This window comes from Equus przewalskii, chromosome 24 (genome assembly GCF_037783145.1).
Source record: "Equus przewalskii isolate Varuska chromosome 24, EquPr2, whole genome shotgun sequence".
NCBI classification, from domain to species: domain Eukaryota; kingdom Metazoa; phylum Chordata; class Mammalia; order Perissodactyla; family Equidae; genus Equus; species Equus przewalskii.
Window position 1 is genome coordinate 20,177,800 of NC_091854.1, and position 18,364 is coordinate 20,196,163.

The following is an 18,364-nucleotide window of genomic DNA, read 5'->3' on the forward strand; positions in this document are numbered from 1 at the left end:
AGATTAAAGGAGGAGAAGTGGCAGGTAAAAGATGGCAGAATACAGGGCATAGGAAGAAACACCACATGAAAAACAGAAGTCAAAAGCGGCATAAGAACAGAAGACCGTGGATTAACCAGGCGAGGTGATCGAGACTTCCAGCAAAGCCTCCAAAGGGTGTAAGAGGACACTGAGAGGCTTGTAGAAAGGAATTTCAAACATACAGAAAAATGCAGAGAGAGGTTTAAAGTGCCAAACATTCAGTTCAGGCAGCGGGATCCAGGAGGCTGGCAGACGACAAAGAACACGGAGGATGAGACTGGGCTGCTGACCCCGTTTCCCGCTGCAGCGCCAGGCCGAGACGCGAGCTGGAGAAGATTCGACGCCTATCTGTATGGTTTGCTTGTTAAGTAATGTACTTCAGTTTATGCGCAATAGTTTAAAAAGTATATATACTTATCTCTACTGTACATATTTAATCATTCTGACATAAACCTCTTTATTACAAGTCCCAAATCAAAAATACTGCTTTTATACCCAGGTAGACCCTTCTTGCCATGTGGTATCTCCAGCGGCGTCCAGGCAGCACCCTCCCCTTGACTGACTGTATCTGAACCCTGGCCAAGAAGCGGTGGGGAAGGGGCGTCTGCACAGGGCCGGAGGCACGGACAGCAATATGATACACTTATATTGTGTTCAGTAGCATTATTAACCAAAACACTTTAAATTATTAATTAAAATGCAAGTACTCTGACGTTATTCATCACAAAACTGTCTTTCCTCCCACTTAGGACATGATGAAAACATACACTTTTACACTTGATTTCAATGCTGCTGCAGTTGTGTGCTCTCCGTGCCTGCACGTGGCCCCGTGGAGGCTGGAAGCTCCCAGAGGGTAGGGGCGGAGGAGACAAGTATGACCTTGCAGATACATACAAGCATCGCAGAAAATACTCAATACATCAGCAGGCTGTACCATCAATGTTTTATTTGGCAGTAGTAGAAATATACCCCTGTTACAGTGCTGAGTTTGGCTAAAGAGCCGGTGCTATTTTTTCTGCTACTGTATTGTCTCACTTTTCCATAAATTAATAAGCGCAGTCCTTACATTTAGGAAATAGACACATTTACTGTTAGCAGCCAAGTAAAGCTAATACGTGGTTGTTCTCCAACGAAGCAAAACAATAACATAATTGTTAGGAACAAAGAAAGGATGTCCTTATTTCCATTAATCACAGATTATACAAATTCTTAAGTCTCACATACAGAGATTCTAAATTTGATGAATCCAGGCAAGAAAACGAAAGATTTGGATTCAGCCTAACTCTCATAACCCTTTGAAATGTATATTCCAAATAATGTCCTAATATGTGTTTACATTATAATAAAAGCAAATTATGTTATCAACATAATTTAAAATTTCTGATTCTGAACGGTCACAGAGAAGTATAGTAAATGTTACTTTGGCATTCCTATTTCATGAGTTTAAAGGAATGATAAACTAAAGAATTCTTTTGTAATGCAAATAATCACTCCTTAGGTAACCATTTAAGGAGAAAATGTTACATCTTAAGGCAAGAAAACGTTTGCAAATATTTTTTATAAAGTCATTAATTCAACAAATTAATAGTAAAAGTGCAAAGAAAGACTGCTTTCTGAGAGACGAAGCTCTTTGGAGCTGACTATAACAGTAGGAAAAACCTGTCTTCTTTTAAAAAAGACCATCTCATTTTGACTCTTAATAAACATACTGTAAGCCTTCAAGAAGAAATAACTAGACTTTTAGTTGAACAAAAATGTAGATAAACTAAAATAGGAAAAAAATTACCAAATATAAATCTCCTGAACACTTCTCTCTTTTCCTCCAGAAAACAGGAGGACAAAAATCCATTTTCTCAGGACTAATTCCAGGTCCTCTTCTAATTGATATAGGGAAGTGGCTGGCAGGACTCATGGTGACAAGGGCAATTTTCTGATACTACTATCAAGAGTAGGTGTTAAATAAGGTTTTATCCTAAAAGGCTCTAGACTAGTTTAATCATTTTTTGTTTTTTAAAATATTGCTTTAGCTGTTTAACCCAATTTCAAGACAAACTGAAATTGGAACATATGTCTTAGTACTCTTCTGTGGTCAGAAACAATTTTAAGAGCTGTTTCTTTTAAAAAGGTCAAGTTTCTTCCCTTACAATAGAGAGGTTTTTTCTATTCTTACTACCCTGAAATTCCATTTGGTCACTCATGTCTCTTGTCAAAGGCCACAAAGAAAGCATCTTACTCAAGTAGTAGCTACTGAACTCACCAGAAACTAATCAAACTCAAGCACTAAATTTGACAAACCAACCTCTTGAATATGGGCAAGTTTTTTAAAGGTAAAATGTAAAAGAGAAAAAAAACACCTTCTGGGAAGCCATTCATCTGATCTGATAAAATAAATTCCCCAGAGTTATCCAGTGTAGTAGCAGCATTATTAAATAGTGCAATTCTTCAAAATAGATTTCCAACAACATCTTCCTCAAATAAAAAATTAAGTTTACTTACAGCTTAGTTTATAAAACCATAGCTTATAACATTTAGACCCCCAAGGGAAAAATTAATATAGGCACTAACTGTCTTGCCTATGAGATAATGGGAATGTATATGTGTGTATGTGTGTGAATCATTCAAGGCCAGTGGTGCCTCAAAAAGAAGCTAAAAATACAAGATAAAAAGTGAAACATTGCATAATGGAATTTTTAGCTGTGATATCCAATGATACCCTTCCATCAATAATAAGAATTATGAATAGCCAATTCCTAAGTTAAGAATATATGTAAGAAAAGTCAAGGAGCTATATACTCAAAAAATATTAGAGCATATTTCATATTGTTTAATGCTGTAATAAACACATTATGGAACACAGTACATGCACAAACAGCATAAAGATTCTGAATCTCATATTTTATAGCCAACAGTACATAAATGTGGCATATACATAAATTTAAAACCTTAAAAGATTATGATTTTTTCCCACTTTTCATTTTCTATTCATTAATCAGAAACTAGGCACTTTAAAAATGCATTTTTAAAAAATATATTTTAGATCCTTCTGGGTAACTCATTCCTAAAATGAATAAAGCCCATTTTAGGAGCAAAATCAACAAATCTAATCCATTGATACAGTGAGTCAGCCACTCCAAATAAGTGGTGTATAATTTAGACACAAAACTAATACAACTCTGAAAATAGCTAATATTCTCTGAAGAACCTTACTCATATGAACAACCCATTTGTTCATACATTTATCATAAAGGACATGAAATATACTTCCATACTATTAAAAAATATTTTTTTCTATATTCAGAGGGGAAAAAAACCTTCTTTAAAACCTCACTAACAGTTAAAGTATGAATATTTTAAAGCTACGGGGATAATATGACAAATTGCCAATATGCTAAGTTCTCTGTGGGAATAACTAGAAGCCATTTTTGTAGGAGAAAGAAGAAATTATTTTACGGTACCAAGATTAATATCTTCGCATGATGGGAGACAGACTCAAAACTACATAGGAAAAATTTTAATTGGCTGTCACAGTTAAAAACATTATCTTTTAAATCAATATTCATTCAAAGGAAAAATGCTCTAATCCATAAAAAGATACAAGAAATTTCTTCAGTCTCTCTATTGTAACTTACAGGACCAACTGTAATATATTTGGAAACTGCAGTGAATCTAATATGAATTTGTAGCTTGTAATCTTCTCAGTGTCAATTCATTTAAATGTTTTATGACGATACCTAGCCATTACAATTTGATTTAATTACATAAGCAGATGCACAAGCCATAATGTAAGCAGTACGTAGTAAACATCACTACTGCCTAAACTTGACTAAACAAATGAATGACTTTACAGTCAAAAATACAATTTCAAGCACAGCTAAGTTCGTTGACACTAGGAGTAATACACTCTTGCACGTGTGGCCACAAAGGTCTTGGCTAAAGTGGACATTTTCAAGGTGCAAAGCATTAAAACAGAGCTTTTTGAGAATGATACTGGACATTTCAGACAGCTTCAAGACGAACTCCCAAGCACTGGCTTCAATTCAAGCAATATTTCTGTAAAATATACATTTCACGACTTAAATTATTACCTAAAGATTCTAAATAGCCGCTTTGGATACGCTACACAGGGAGTCAATGACAGAACTTCTGTGTAAGTACAGCACGGCCCATGTAAGTAAAGTACTCACTCTTTACTAGATTTGCTTCCTCCCTGAGTCCATATCCACCAATTCTGTGTAATCTATGTTACAAAATCAATAGTTACCTTAAAATATTTCATAGCACACTCAAAGTGTATGATTCTCATGGTACTTATTGTACTTTGGCTTCCAACAGGCTACTGGACACAACATGGCCATGACTACTTATACAGCCACTCGTGTGCCTCAGGGCATCCGCGCCAAGATAGGCCAGCAGGAGTTCAGTGCGGCGAATGAGCAACTGCATGAGGTCCTCGGTCAGAGTCTCTATACTGGAATAGCGCACCTTCTCGAAGTCAAAAATATCTTTGAGAAAGAAAAGAACTTGATTCTGGAAAATGAACACACAACAAATTGGCATTTATTAGATCAAAATTATATAAATCCAAGTAGTTAATAACATTGTAGCAAACACTGAATTAGGAGTCAGCGGGCCTGAGTTCCAGCGCTACTTCATATCTCACTGGAAATAGGACTGTGAACAAGGGATTAAACCTTTTTTGGGTCTCATTTTCTTTTTAAAATAAGGGATAATACCACTTGTTCTTTTTACTCTTTAGGGCTCATGTGATGATAAAAAAATGATCTCTGGGAAATGCCTGTAAACCCTAAAGCACTGTATAAGGGCTATTATTTATTAGCCCTTTCTCAATAATTGAAGCACTGGTACTATTTTAAGACAGAGAATAAACTATTTCCACTAAACTTAAAACACATGAAAAATCAAAATAATTTCAAGGCTCAAATCAGTGGAAGATCATGAAGGATATTTTATTTCAGTCAGTTGAGACTTATTAAGCGAGTTGTATACCACTAAGTATTAAGCTGCAGGCTGTTATGCTATGATGGCAAAGAAAAGCCATGCCAAAGAGCAAAAGATAGGCATATTTAATTTCGATCCTACAGAAATCAAACGTTAAGAAGTACTAAGATGGCACACTTCACCGGTTCACTAGATTTTATATCTGGAAGGGTCGTTAGCAGATAACTTGTTGAGTGCCCTCATTTCACAGATGAAGAAAAGAAGGACAGAGCACGATTTGCCCAGTCAGACTGCTCATTAATAACAGACTTAATTCCCACTCCAAATTTTTCCCACTAAACACAACTTACATTGGGAGGTCAAGTAAACTAGTCAAAAATTAATGAGTTTTGAATGACAGTAAAATAAACAGTTCCTAAACCATTTACATGAATGCTACATTATCAGCACATAAACGTAGTAATGTTTTAATGAAGGATATAGTGAAACATCCAAACTTTCAAACATCAAAAACTTTCAGATTCATACTTGATTATGTTTCCTTTTATTTCCTTCTTGAAATTCAGCCAAAATGCAAGCTATTAAAAAGTGAGATTTTGCTTGGCACTGTGCCAAGGCAGAGAACCTGGTGACAAGCAGTAATTCCTGTTTGGGCAAATTTAAATGGCTGCCATTAGGATACAACTTTAAACTCCCACAGCTGGGATTTTACCATTCAGATTACCTTGAAGCAGAATTTATTTCTGAATTGCCACATGTGCAATAAGGACAAATATTATTTGTTTTATAAATTTCAAAAGTGTCCAGGCATGAAGAACAAACTGTCTACAGCAATTTGATTGGGACACTGTGACAACACACAAGAACATGTACCCATCACAGGAGGAGTTGATAAAGTGAAAGTACTGGTTGAATCTACCCAGGATAAAGCACCAAACCCACATAATGCTGTTCCACTGGCACTTAAACACTGCATTTAGGTGACTTTCATAACTTTATCTTTAAATAACATTCTTTCTTCTACAAAAGCAAAAACGAAACAGAATAAAACCTTATTTGCTTTGATTTAGAAAAAAGAAATGATTCAATGACTGAACATACCTTAAAGAAGCAACATAAATCATAGAGAGAATTTCTAGGACCCAAAAAGCCCCAGGCTAGGACAGGGCTGATATGCTCACAAATGGCATAAAAATGGGCAAAAAATCCATCTGGGATCTGTTGGAAGTAAAGGAGAATCGTGTCATTTTTTACCTTCTTGCATTTTCTTTCTCTAGTAGAGAAACTGAAACTGACGTCCACCATATGACCAGCTCTTTCTGAGGGTAAACCAAGGGTCAATGATGAGCCAGACTAGTAAGAAAGTTAATAAACTTACAAGTAACTTTTAGAGTCACAAAATGTTTTAAGTAGATTTTATATCCTAGCCAATAGTTTCAAATGTGCTGAAAACATTATTTCTTAAAGGCATTTTCATCTCATAAAAATACTTCATAAAAACGCAATCAAAGCAGTGTTGTAACCAAGCAACAGTAAGAATGCTACGGTGTTTCTTAGCAGCATAATTTTTAGGATTAATGGGACTACCAGGGTTTCAGCGATTAAAAAGTTCTAGTCAATCACTTAATTAGATTATCTGGAAAAGATTAAAATGATTTAAAATGATTAAGCACGAAAATACGCTTACTAGAATCCTAACTTTCAGTTAAGGAGCCAGATATTACTGAAACGTTTAATTTCGTAATTGCCTCTTTTTCTGAAACAGTAATACATATAGTTGTGATTTAGGAAACTCTCCCAGTTTATTAATAACTTTCTGAATTTCCCTTGTTAAATAACATCCTGTGGGATTTCATATAGCATCAACTGGGGATAACTATGCTTTCAGATTCTGGCTCTTGGAGGGGTTATTTTCTGTTTTATAGGCTCCAAGACATCTTCTAAACCTCAATTTAAAAAATATGTTCTAGCAGCAGCTACCATTAATGAGTATCTATTATATTCCAGATAATGTGCTAGGTTCTACTAATGTGATAAAACATTCCTGAAAAAGTAGGTCGTGTTAACATCATTTTAACATGTAAAGAGTAGTACTTCAGAGGGGGAAACCACCTGTCCTCAATCACACACAGTTAGTTAGCTAAGGCCACAAAGCCCTCAGGGCCGCACTGCAGTTATCACTGTAGTCTAAGAGATGTTCTGCATAGACTGCAATCCTCAGTCCCACACAGACGGTAACTGTATTGGGAGTTCGGAGAGGCAGGAAGTCAGCATGGACTGAAGTAGAAGACACAAGCTTCACCAAGGAATCTTGAGAGCTGCACTCACCAGTAGGTCAGACTTAAAGTACAGAGGATAGAGCGTGGCATTCCAGGCTCAGGGAACAGTTCACCAAGAGGTGAAATACGTAAGTATCTGTGGCTACTGAAAGCAGACTAGTAGTCTAAGGCACAAGATTTATGTTAAGAAGTAAGAAATAAAGCTGATATAACGATAATAATGTTAACATTATTATTATGGAAACTACCACTTATTAAGCTTTCCTATATTTAATCTTAATTTTGTATTTAAATTAAGCTTGTTGATATTGTCTCATTTCTTACAGCAGCCTTATGAGGAAGATGTCAACTCCATTCTGCAAACAGCAAAACTGAAAAGTCAGCTGACAGTCAGTAACTTGCCCATGATCATACTAGCTAGTGTGAGAATCAAACCGACGTCTACAAGTGTGTGCAAGCCCTAAACCAGTGGTTTTCGAACATTAGAGTCATAATCATCATCTGGGGAGCTTGTTTAAAGCACAGGGGCTCTGGGGCCGGCCAAGTGTCAAGTGGGTAGGTTCAAGGCTCTGCTTCGGTGGCCCAGGGTTTTGCCGGTTCAGATCCTGGGTGTGGACATGGCACTGCTCATCAGGCCATGCTGAGGCAGCGTCCCACATGCCACAACTAGAAGGACCCACAACTAAAAAATATACAACTATGTACCAGGGGGCTTTGGGGAGAAAAATGGAAAATAAAATCTTTTTTTAAAAAAAAGCATCTTTAAAGCACAGGGACTCTGGAATCATTTTAAACAAGAATTATTCAAATATATGGTTCTCTAGAATTATTTTTTTGGGGGGGTGGCTTTTAAAATTTTTTATTATTTTATTGAAGTCATAATAGTTTATAACTGTGAAATTTCAGCTGTACATTATTATTTGTCAGTCATCAAATATATATGTGCCCCTTTACCCCTTATGCCCACCACGTAACCCCCTTTCCCCTCTGGTAACCACTAATCTGTTCTCTTTGTCCATATGTTTGCTTATCTTCCACATATGAGTGAAATCATGTCGTGTTTGTCTTTCTCTGTCTGGCTTATTTCACTTAACATAATGCCCTCAAGATCCATCCATGTTGTTGCAAATGGGACAATTTTGTCTTTTTTATTGCTAAGTAGTATTCCATTGTATATACATACCACATCATCTTTATCCAATCATCCATCGATGGGCAATTGGGCTGCTTTCAAGTCTTGGCTATTGTGAATAACACCACAATGGACATAGGGGTGCATAAGTCTCTTTGAATTGTTGATTTCAAGTTCTTTGGATAAATATCCAGTAGAGGGATAGCTGGGTCATATGGCATTTCTATTTTTTTTTTTTTTAAAGATTTTATTTTTTTCCTTTTTCTCCCCAAAGCCCCCTAGTACATAGTTGTGTAATCTTCGTTGTGGGTCCTTCTAGTTGTGGCATGTGGGACGCTGCCTCAGCGTGGTTTGATGAGCAGTGCCATGTCCGCGCCCAGGATTCGAACCAACAAAACACCGGGCCGCCTGGAGCGGAGCGTGCGAACTTAACCACTCGGCCACGGGGCCAGCCCCTGGCATTTCTATTTTTAATTTTTTGAGAAATCTCCATACTGTTTTCCATAGTGGCTGCACCAGTTTGCCTTCCCACCAGCAGTGTATGAGGGTTCCCTTTTCTCCATATCCTCTCCAACATTTGTTATTTTTTGTCTTGGTAATTACAGCCATTCTGACAGGTGTAAGGTGATATCTCATTGTAGCTTTGATTTGCATTTCCCTAATAATTAGTGATGTTGAACATCTTTTCATGTGCCTGTTGGCCATCTGTATATCTTCTTTAGAAAAATGTCTGTTCGGGGGTCAGCCCTGTGGCCGAGTGGTTAAGTCCGTGCACTCCACTGCAGGCAGCCCAGTGTTTCATCGGTTCGAATCCTGGGTGCGGACATGGCACTGCTCATCAAGCCATGCTGAGGCGGCGTCCCACATGCCACAACTAGAAGGACCCACAACTAAGAATGTACAACTATGTACCGGGGGGCTTTGGGGAGAAAAAGGAAAAAAATAAAATAAAATCTTAAAAAAAAAAAGAAAAATGTCTGTTTGTATCCTCTGCCCATCTTTTGATCAGATATATGATTTGTAAATATTTTTTCCCAGTTGGTGTGTTTTCTTTTTGTTTTGCTCATGGTTTCATTTGCCCTGCAGATGCTTTTTAGTCTGGTGTAGTCCCATGTGTTTATTTTTTCTTTTGTTCCCCTTGCCTGAGTAGACACGGTATTTGAAAAGATGCTGCTAAGACCAATGTGAAAGAATGTACTGCCTATCTTTTCTTCTAGGAAGTTTATGATTTCAGGTCTTATATTCAAGTCTTTAATCCATTTTGAATCAATTTTTGTGTATGGCATAAGATGATAGTCTACTTTTATTCTTTTGCACGTGGCTATCCAACTTTCCCGACACCATTTATTGAAGAGACTTTCCTTTATCCATTGCATGCTCTTGGCTCCTCTGTCGAAGATCAGCTGTCCACAGATGTGTGGTTTTATTTCTGGCCTTTCAATTCTGTTCCACGGATCTGTGTGTCTGTTTTTGTACCACCAACATGGTGTTTTGATTACTATAGCTTTGTAATATATTTTGAAGTCAGTGATTGTGATGCCTCCGGCTTTGTTCTTTCTTCTTAGGATTGCTTTAGCTATTTGGGGTCTTTTGTTGCCCCATATGAATTTTAGGATTCTTTGTTCTATTTCTGTGAAGACGTCATTGGGATTCTGATTGGGAACGCGTTGAGTCTATAGATTGCTTTAGGTAGTACAGACATTTTAACTATGTTTATTCTTCCATTCCATGTGCATGGAATCTCTTTCCATTTCTTTACATCATCATCAATTTCTTTCAATAATACCTTATAGTTTTCATTGTATAGGTCTTTCACCTCCTTGGTTAAACTTATTCCTAGATATTTTATTCTTTTTGTTATGAATGTAAATGGGATTGTATTCTTGAGTTCTCTTTCTGTTAGTTCATTAGAGTATAGAAATGCAACTGATTTTTGTAAGTTGATTTTGTACCCTGCAACTTTGCTGTAGTTGTTGATTATTTCTAATAGTTTTCTGATGGATTCTTTAGGGTTTTCTATATATAGAATCATGTCACCTGCAAACAGTGAGCGTTTCACTTCTTCGTTGCCTATTTGGATTCCTTTGATTTCTTTCTCTTGCCTAATTGCTCTGGCCAAAACCTCCAGTACTATGTTGAATAAGAGTGGTGAGAGTGGGCACCCTTGTCTTGTTCCTGTTCTCAGAGGAATGGCTTTCAGTTTTTCACCATTGAGTATGATGTTGGCTGTGGGTTCGGAATTATTTTTAACAAGCACCTTCTGAAGAGCTATGAGGGTTACGTTTTGGAAACATGCACTTGGCAATACTATCTCACAGTTACAAAGATCAGACTGAGAAATATGGACATGATAAAATGCTATAGGTTGATAGGCAAATAATAATACAATAATAACCAACACTTGCATAATGCACTGTTCTAAGCACTTTACATCTAATTCTCAAAAAACCCCAGAAGGTAGATATAAGGTGTCTTTTTTTTGTTTTTTGGGGGTTTTTTTTGGTGAGGAAGATTGGCCACCAATCTTCCTCTTTTTGCTTGAGGAAGATTGTCCCTGAGCTAACAACTATGCCAATCTTCCTCTATTTTGTATGTGGGATGTCACCACAGTATGGCTTGATGAATGGTGTGTAGGTCTGTGCCCAGAATCCAAACCCGTCAACCCTGGGCCACCAAAGCAGAGTGTGAGAACTTAACCTTTACACCACCTGACTTGCCCCCGCGAGGTGCATTTTTTTTTTTTTTTTAAGAAGATTAGCCCTGAGCTAACTGCTGCCAATCCTCCTCTTTTTGCTGAGGAAGACTGGCCGTGAGCTAACATCTATGCCCATCTTCCTCTACTTTATATGTGGGACGCCTACCACAGCATGGTGTGCCAAGCGGTGCCATGTCTGCACCCGGGATCTGAACCGTTGAACCCCGGGCCGCTGAAGTGGAACATGTGTACTTAACCGCTGTGCCACCGGGTCTGCCCCAAGGCGGTTTTTTAGAGATGAGGAAAGTAAGGCACAGACAGGTTAAGCAACTTGCCCAAGGTCATGGCTAGTGAGTGGCACTTGAAAGCAGGCAGTCTCTCTCCTGAGTCCACGCCCTCCACCACAGGAGGGTATGGTGAGAGCATGTATAGCAGGTGAGTTGGGCTGGAGGGTGTACAGCACGGAGGCAGGATATATACTTTGAGAGTTTCTTTGGCAGGGGCTTTCAGTTGAATAAAGCAGCAATTAGAATCAAATCATTACTTCTCAATTGGATTACATGAAGTGGAATCTACTATATTAAACAATTTTTTAAAAATCTTAAAATATCATTAATTGAAAAAACAAAATTCTATCAGAGCTGTTTCCAACCCTACACCCTCTCCCACTTAGTAGAAATCCCATGCATGCCTCAATACTTGCCATAGTGAACTATACAGGATCTTAAGGAAGAGGGAGAAGGAATTCAAAAAGGAAGCCAACACAGTACCAGTAAGTCACTCATCTAGCTTGAGGGACAGTCCTTATGAGCTGCCACCCCCAACTGAGAACTGACAGGAGCCTCAAATTACTTAACAAAGAAGCCCAAGGAGCAACGAACTTTACCTTCATCTGCTGCCTTTTCTGTTTCAGCACCGACCAACAACTTGAAGCCACAGCCTAGACATATGCAGAGGAGAAAAGGCAAGATTTAAGTTTATAACTGTATAAACTTTCCATTTAGAAAAAAGTGATTTTTATTAGAAATTCAAAGTTTATGGGTCTAAAATGCTCAAAACATTAACTACTAATAAGAACTACTCCAGGTTCCTTCTCTTGTTTGTAAACATTAATGAAAAAGTGTTTTGTTTTTATAAATTTTAAAATTAAAAATAAAGCCACTAAAGGAAAAAGGGTGACCTCGGGTACCAAGGAACTCGGTAATTATAATTCAGTTCTCAGAATTCTTAAATTCTATTCCTACAGGAAAAGAATGAAAATATGTGCATATAGATGCACATATACAATAAACATTTTATGTGTAATAATGAAGACAAAGTAACATTTTTTTATTCTAGAACAGTAGTGCTAGAAATAGTTATGGGTAGAGCTAACAGTTTTATTCAAATAAAGAACTAAGAAATACAACCATAATGACAGGGTGGACCATAAAGGAATCTGACCTGACTCTGGCATGACCCAATTTTGATCAAGATCACTTAACCAAAGCAGTTACAGAAATGGAGAACATGCAACTCTTATGGTTAAAACATACTTTGAGGGAAAGCGGATTTATTAAAAATGCCTCAAAATTTAATGTCAGGAATTTCCAAAATAATTGTGAACTCGCCACTTGGAATATTTTTTTAAAGGCATTCAAACTTCACCATGAATATCTATCCCATTTGCTTCCAGGTACACACTTAAAGCCCAACAAAAAAACACTGTCAAATAGAGATTTGAGCACAAAAAACAACAAAGTGGAAACACTCCAAGTACAGAATATAGTTTAAACATGTTTCATTTTTGCACATGCCTATTTTTCCTCCCCTAACTTTGGATACTATTTGGAAACATAAATCTCCATATTTTCCTCTAAAAAAACATATGTTGCCTTTTACTGCAACTGCTTTATTTCAGTTCAGTCATACAGCCATTGCAGTTACTGACAATTTTTTGTGAGGCCTAAACCAGTCTGAAGCCTGAGGTTCTTCCGAGATCTGAAGAAATACTGGGTCCTCCGGGTCAAGGCTGGGCTGACGGAAGAGCCAAAAGGGGAACTTCATCTGAATTTGCTGCAGACCATCACACACAGACATCTCATCCCAACACCAAGGCTGAGCTCAATCTCCACACTAGCCATTCTACAGGCAGCTATGTATGCACATCTTACTAAGCTTCCCTGCTCTGACCACTTTCCTCAAATCTACATGGTTGAGCAAGGTAAATTGCCACTTACAGTTTCTTTGAAGGAGGAGTTTAGCCAGCGATTATTCACTACATTCTGTATGGATGTGGGTGGGTTTTCCAAATCTTCAAAGGAATCCATTAATATAAAATCCAGAACAACATCATAAAAATTGAGATTTTTCACCTGCATTAAATTATGAGATAAAACAGAAATTATTATTCCATAGAGCTGAAATAAAGTCTGAGCCAGGGTGTCCTCCTTTATAACAGCAGGGTGTTTTCAGTTGAATCAGATTCTGTCTCTGACAAAGAAAGAGGAAGAGGAGAGACAAAGATAAAAACAACCCACCCCCAAAGTTACCAATCCTGTGACAGCCGTTCCCTCCTAGATCCCCTCAGGTGACACTCCTCTCCCCTCCACTCTGTCCCAGGACTCCTGGCTCAGGCTTTTATCATGGTACCCACAGCGCTCGCTCTGCTGTGTCCTTAGTTACTGTACGTCTGCCTGTCTTCCCCACATCTTGACCCTCTTGCTCTCTCATCCATTCACGCAGACTGTGTTGTATTACATCCTGCACCAGGTGCTCAGACTTCTGCAGTAAGTAAACTAGATGCTTCGAGTTCAGTGGGGAAAACAGACAGAAACAAATAATCCCACAAATACACAAGTACAAATTGTGATAAGCCCAGTAAATGAAAAAGCACACGGTATTCTGACAGCTTATGATGGAGATCCTAATCTAGACAGGGTGTAGAGAGGACTCTCTTCAGGGAGTGAGGTATCTCACATACAGGAAATACCTGTCAACACTTTAACGTAAGAAGGAACACAGTCATGATGAGTCGAAGCAAATCGCTGAGAGGGTGCTGTAGCTCTCCATGGCAGAGACACGGGCACGCGGCTAGAGATGAGGAGGAAGGGCCAGCTCCTGCAGTTTACGGCTCGTGTGAACGACTTTGGATTTATCCTCATGGTATTTTGTAGGGGGCACAGGTGTAGGGGAGATGGATGATCAGATTTGTATTTCTTAAAGGCCATTTTGGCAGCAGTGTGGAGAGAAGAAAGTGAGCGTGGGAAGGGAGGAGGAGGCAAGGAACCAGGGAATGCGAGGACTCTGAAGTAGTCCAGGGAAAGACAGCAGCTACTCAGACTATGACGGGCTGGCAGGAAGAGAGGAAAGCTGAAGAAACTGGAAGATATTTAGGAGTTAAAATTGACAAAACTTAGAGATGACCATGACAAAGGAGGCCAGGACCAGGGAGTGTAAAGGACGAGTCCATGTTTCTGGTCTGCACAACGGAAGGGATGCCGGTTCCTTCACTGAGCGAGGGAACCCAGAGAAGCAAAGTTAATGAATGCCTCGATGTCTCTGGACCTTCTGTTTTCTCTGCCTAGAAAGCCTTTCAGCCCCTTGCAAACTCCTTCTTTAACCTTCTGTTCCAACAAAATGTTCCAGACTCAGCATGTACTTTCCCTATCCCAGTGCTGAAGTCCGCCATTTTCAAGAAGTCCTAGTTTCTTTTAGCGGAGGGTGGTACTTAGAAGCCAAGATCTGTGTGTCAGGAGGAATTTCTTTTGAGGTCTTGCTGCTCCCAGACGCCCTCAGTGAACAGAGCTAGGAAGTATATGCATGTTTACGTATATGCAAACCTTTATATTTATTTCTATGTCTATATATATTGTAAACTGAATTCACACTGTCAGCTCCAATTCCAAGCCTAGTTTTTTTGTTTGTTTGTTTGTTTGTTTTTTTATTAAGGTTATAAAAGTTAACATCCTTGTGAAATTACAGTTGTACATTATTATTAGTCATGTTGTAGTTACACCACTTCACCCCTAGTGCCCTCCCCCCACCCCCTTTCCCCTGGCAACCACCGATCAGTTCTCTTTGTCCATACGTTAACTACCACCTATGAGTGGAGTCATACCGAGTTCGTCTTTCTCTGTCTGGCTTATTTCACTCAACATAATACTCTCAAGGTCTATCCATGTTGCTGTGAATGGGACAACTTTGTCCTTTTTTATCCAAGCCTAGTTTTTTATACCTCCTTTCCCTAACAGAGAGAAATCTAGCTCTGATAATTCTCAATATATTTAATTATCCTTTTGATCCTGTGAAAATCCCTTGGCCCCACTGAACTGCCCACTGTCCCATCCAAAACTGTCCTTGCCCAGGCTACCATTCCTGCCCAAGCCGCCTGCTAGGGCCTTGTTCCTGGAAGGAAGGAAGGACGGGAGAGAGGGAGAGAGAGGGAAGAAGGGAGAAAGAAAAGAAGGAAGGACAGAAAGGCTTTTTAAAAAGAATTCTTTTCAACTGTTGCTCTAATGTATAAAGACTGTGGTTGCCATTGTTTAAGAATCTGTCATAACTACCACCACACAACTGGTTTCACTGTTACTTAACAAGGACAAGGAAACAGTGGCCTCAAATTATGTAAATATTATGCGTAAATAACGAAGGTGAATAAACATAAAAATCTGAACTTACTCCTCTAGCAGCAAGTTCCATTTCAGTACTATCCCAGTGATCAGTCTGCTCTAAAAAATAGATCATTTCATCAAAAACATCTTCAAACTTCTTTGGATTCTGCAAAAGAAAACACACTTTAATTCTAAACTCAACTCTATAACAAGGCTCAAGCCTACAAAGTAAATGAGTTACTCTTCAAGTACGTTTGTTAGATCTTCATTCTGTTAGACAACTGGGTTCAAATACATTTTCAAGGTATGCCACATTCATCTGGTTTAATATTTTGCTGTTCCAACATTCTGCAGAAGCCAAGACTAAGAACATTAGTAAAATGTCATAAGCAAACTGCCTACTACTCAGATGTGTATGCCTGTTTAGGTCAGTCCTTAGGATGAAAACCTGGTTAGAGCAGACACCATGTGATGCTTCTGACGCAGTGCCTCCCCTTTGGGAGGAACTCTAGTCCAATCACCGCATTTATCTGCCACAGGAAGGCCAAGGCAGCAACATAAGATTTACAGTGGGAATTGCAAGTAGTTAATATCACCTTACATTTATCTTACACTTTTAAAAGAATTAGCTTTTTTATCATTTTATTTATCCTAAGAACCCTCTGAAATAGGGTACCATAAATGTACAGTTATGTTTTGCTTAATAGGGATACATTCTGAGAAATGCATCAGTAGGTGATTTCGTAATTGTGTGAACATCACAGAGTGCGCTTACACATACCTAGAGGGTACAGCCTCCTACACATCTGGGCTACATGGTATTAATCTTATGAGACCTCCATCATATATGTGATCCATCATTGACCAAAACATTGTTAGGCAGCACATGACTGTAATTCTGTCACACAAATGAGGGAAGTGAGGTTCAAAGGGACTGGGTCTGAAAACCCGGTGTTCTAATGGCTCAAGGAAGGCCCGTTTTATTTTGTTTTTTCTCATCCTCTGGACACACTTGGCATAAAGGAAAGTGGATCCTTACAGTCTTCGTTAAGTTCTTGTCATTGCTTCCGCCTCCTTCAGTCCCATGAAGGTGGGTAAGAGGCAGCTCAATTTGTGTTTCAAGATTCCTGAGGTCTACACTATTTCCTGAAACCTTCTTACTGAAAAGGATTGAGGGAGGCAAGAGAAGAGGAATTAGAGAGAACAATAGTGCTGGTTGTGGTAGCAGATCTAATGATGATTCTCACCATGACGTTCAGACTTCATGGCAAATTGGGAGCAATTTATGAGAAACAACTTGATAAAAATAGTGTGGACTTTATACATAGAAAATAAATCAACACAAGTTAAATCAACGCTCTTTGGGTTATCTGTTTTAATATGTGAACCTTTGCAACTATCTAAAAAAACTTTTTCTTGGGGCCAGCCCAGTAGCATAGCAGTTATGTTCATGCGTTCCACTTCAGCAGCCCAGGGTTCACTGGTTTGGATCCTGGGAGCGGACCTACACACTGCTTATTAAGCCACGCTGTGGCAGGCATCCCACCTATTAAATAGAAGAAGATGGGCATGGATGTTAGCTCAGGGACAATCTTCCTGAGCAAAAAGAGGAGGATTGGCGGTGGATATTAGCTCAGGGCTAATCTTCCTCAAAAAAGAAAACAAAACTTTTTCTTCTGTGAAAAATTTAATGGATTTTAATCTTCAGTTCAACTAAAACAACAATAATAAAGAACTTGCCAACAAAAGAAGTTTACCTTTCGAGCTTTCACAATTAACGCTGATAAAATTTTCCTTCCACTCTCAGCAAGAAATATCCTGTTGGCTGTTACTGAAAGAATTACCTGAAAAAATACCCATCCCCAAACAAAGAAAAAGGAGACTGATAATTAATTTGAATGGACATTTGACTTTACAGTCCATCTGCACATAAATAACCCTAATATAGTCAAGGCACTGTATGCGCACTATTTCAGCAGGCAGACCACAGAAAAAGTCCTAATTTACTCAAATAAAAAGAGCTCTTAAAACTTATAATCAAAAAAGATTAAAGGGAGATAAATCTGAATTTAAATTCTGTTCAATATTAGAAAGTCCAAAATAAACATTGCATAGCCCTAATATACAGGAAAATAAAGATAATTTTGTTGTTAAATGACCTTATTTCATTTTAGGAAATCAATGATTTTACAAGTGATTCAAATAAAAAACAATCTAGAATACACACTAATTGATAATAAGAAAGAAGATTTTTCTTTTAAGCAGCCATTTGTACACATCCGCATCATCGAAATGTCCTGTTTTGACAAAGTATGGTGGGACTGGGAAGCTGTGGGAGAGGACAATGATAAATGAAGAAAAATGAGGGGAAGCAGCAGGCAGGCAGAATAAACTTAGCAGACTTGATATTCGCCATTAGGAAGAAGGATAATAAAGAGCAAAGAGCTGTCCTGTTTTTATGCAGCTGAACTCTACAGCATGGGGGGTGGTGAGCGGCTGGGTGAAGTCACTTAATGTTAAAAAAAATACCTGAAAAGCCTGTCGAATACAGTGAAGTTTGGCAAGAAAATCACTGTCTCCTAGGCACTCCAACATTTCAGTTCTACGTAATAAACAGGGAGACAACTGTTAAACTGCATTCAAGGTCAAGCTGACTACAAATCTGGACTCAAACAGGGCTTAACCT

The 18,364-nt window shown here is 38.4% G+C and overlaps 1 protein-coding gene across 8 annotated transcripts in view; it reads right to left on the reverse strand.

The window, feature by feature from the left end:
- Nucleotides 1-947: 947 nt before the first annotated feature.
- The window catches only part of MIGA1 (mitoguardin 1), a 78,047-nt gene continuing 60,630 nt past the window's right edge, over nucleotides 948-18,364 (reverse strand). For 3 of the 8 annotated variants that reach the window (XM_070591995.1, XM_070592001.1, XM_070591994.1), the window contains 7 exons: nucleotides 18,208-18,280; nucleotides 17,436-17,522; nucleotides 15,746-15,844; nucleotides 13,306-13,440; nucleotides 11,973-12,026; nucleotides 6,082-6,198; nucleotides 948-4,548 (listed from right to left, as the gene is read on the reverse strand). In XM_070591995.1, coding sequence (XP_070448096.1) covers nucleotides 4,330-4,548; nucleotides 6,082-6,198; nucleotides 11,973-12,026; nucleotides 13,306-13,440; nucleotides 15,746-15,844; nucleotides 17,436-17,522; nucleotides 18,208-18,280 — 784 coding nt within the window. In that variant the 3' untranslated portion in view covers nucleotides 948-4,329. The remainder of the gene's footprint in view (nucleotides 4,549-6,081; nucleotides 6,199-11,972; nucleotides 12,027-13,305; nucleotides 13,441-15,745; nucleotides 15,845-17,435; nucleotides 17,523-18,207; nucleotides 18,281-18,364) is intronic. The other 5 variants (XM_070591998.1, XM_070591997.1, XM_070591996.1 and 2 more) reach the window with 2 other exon arrangements.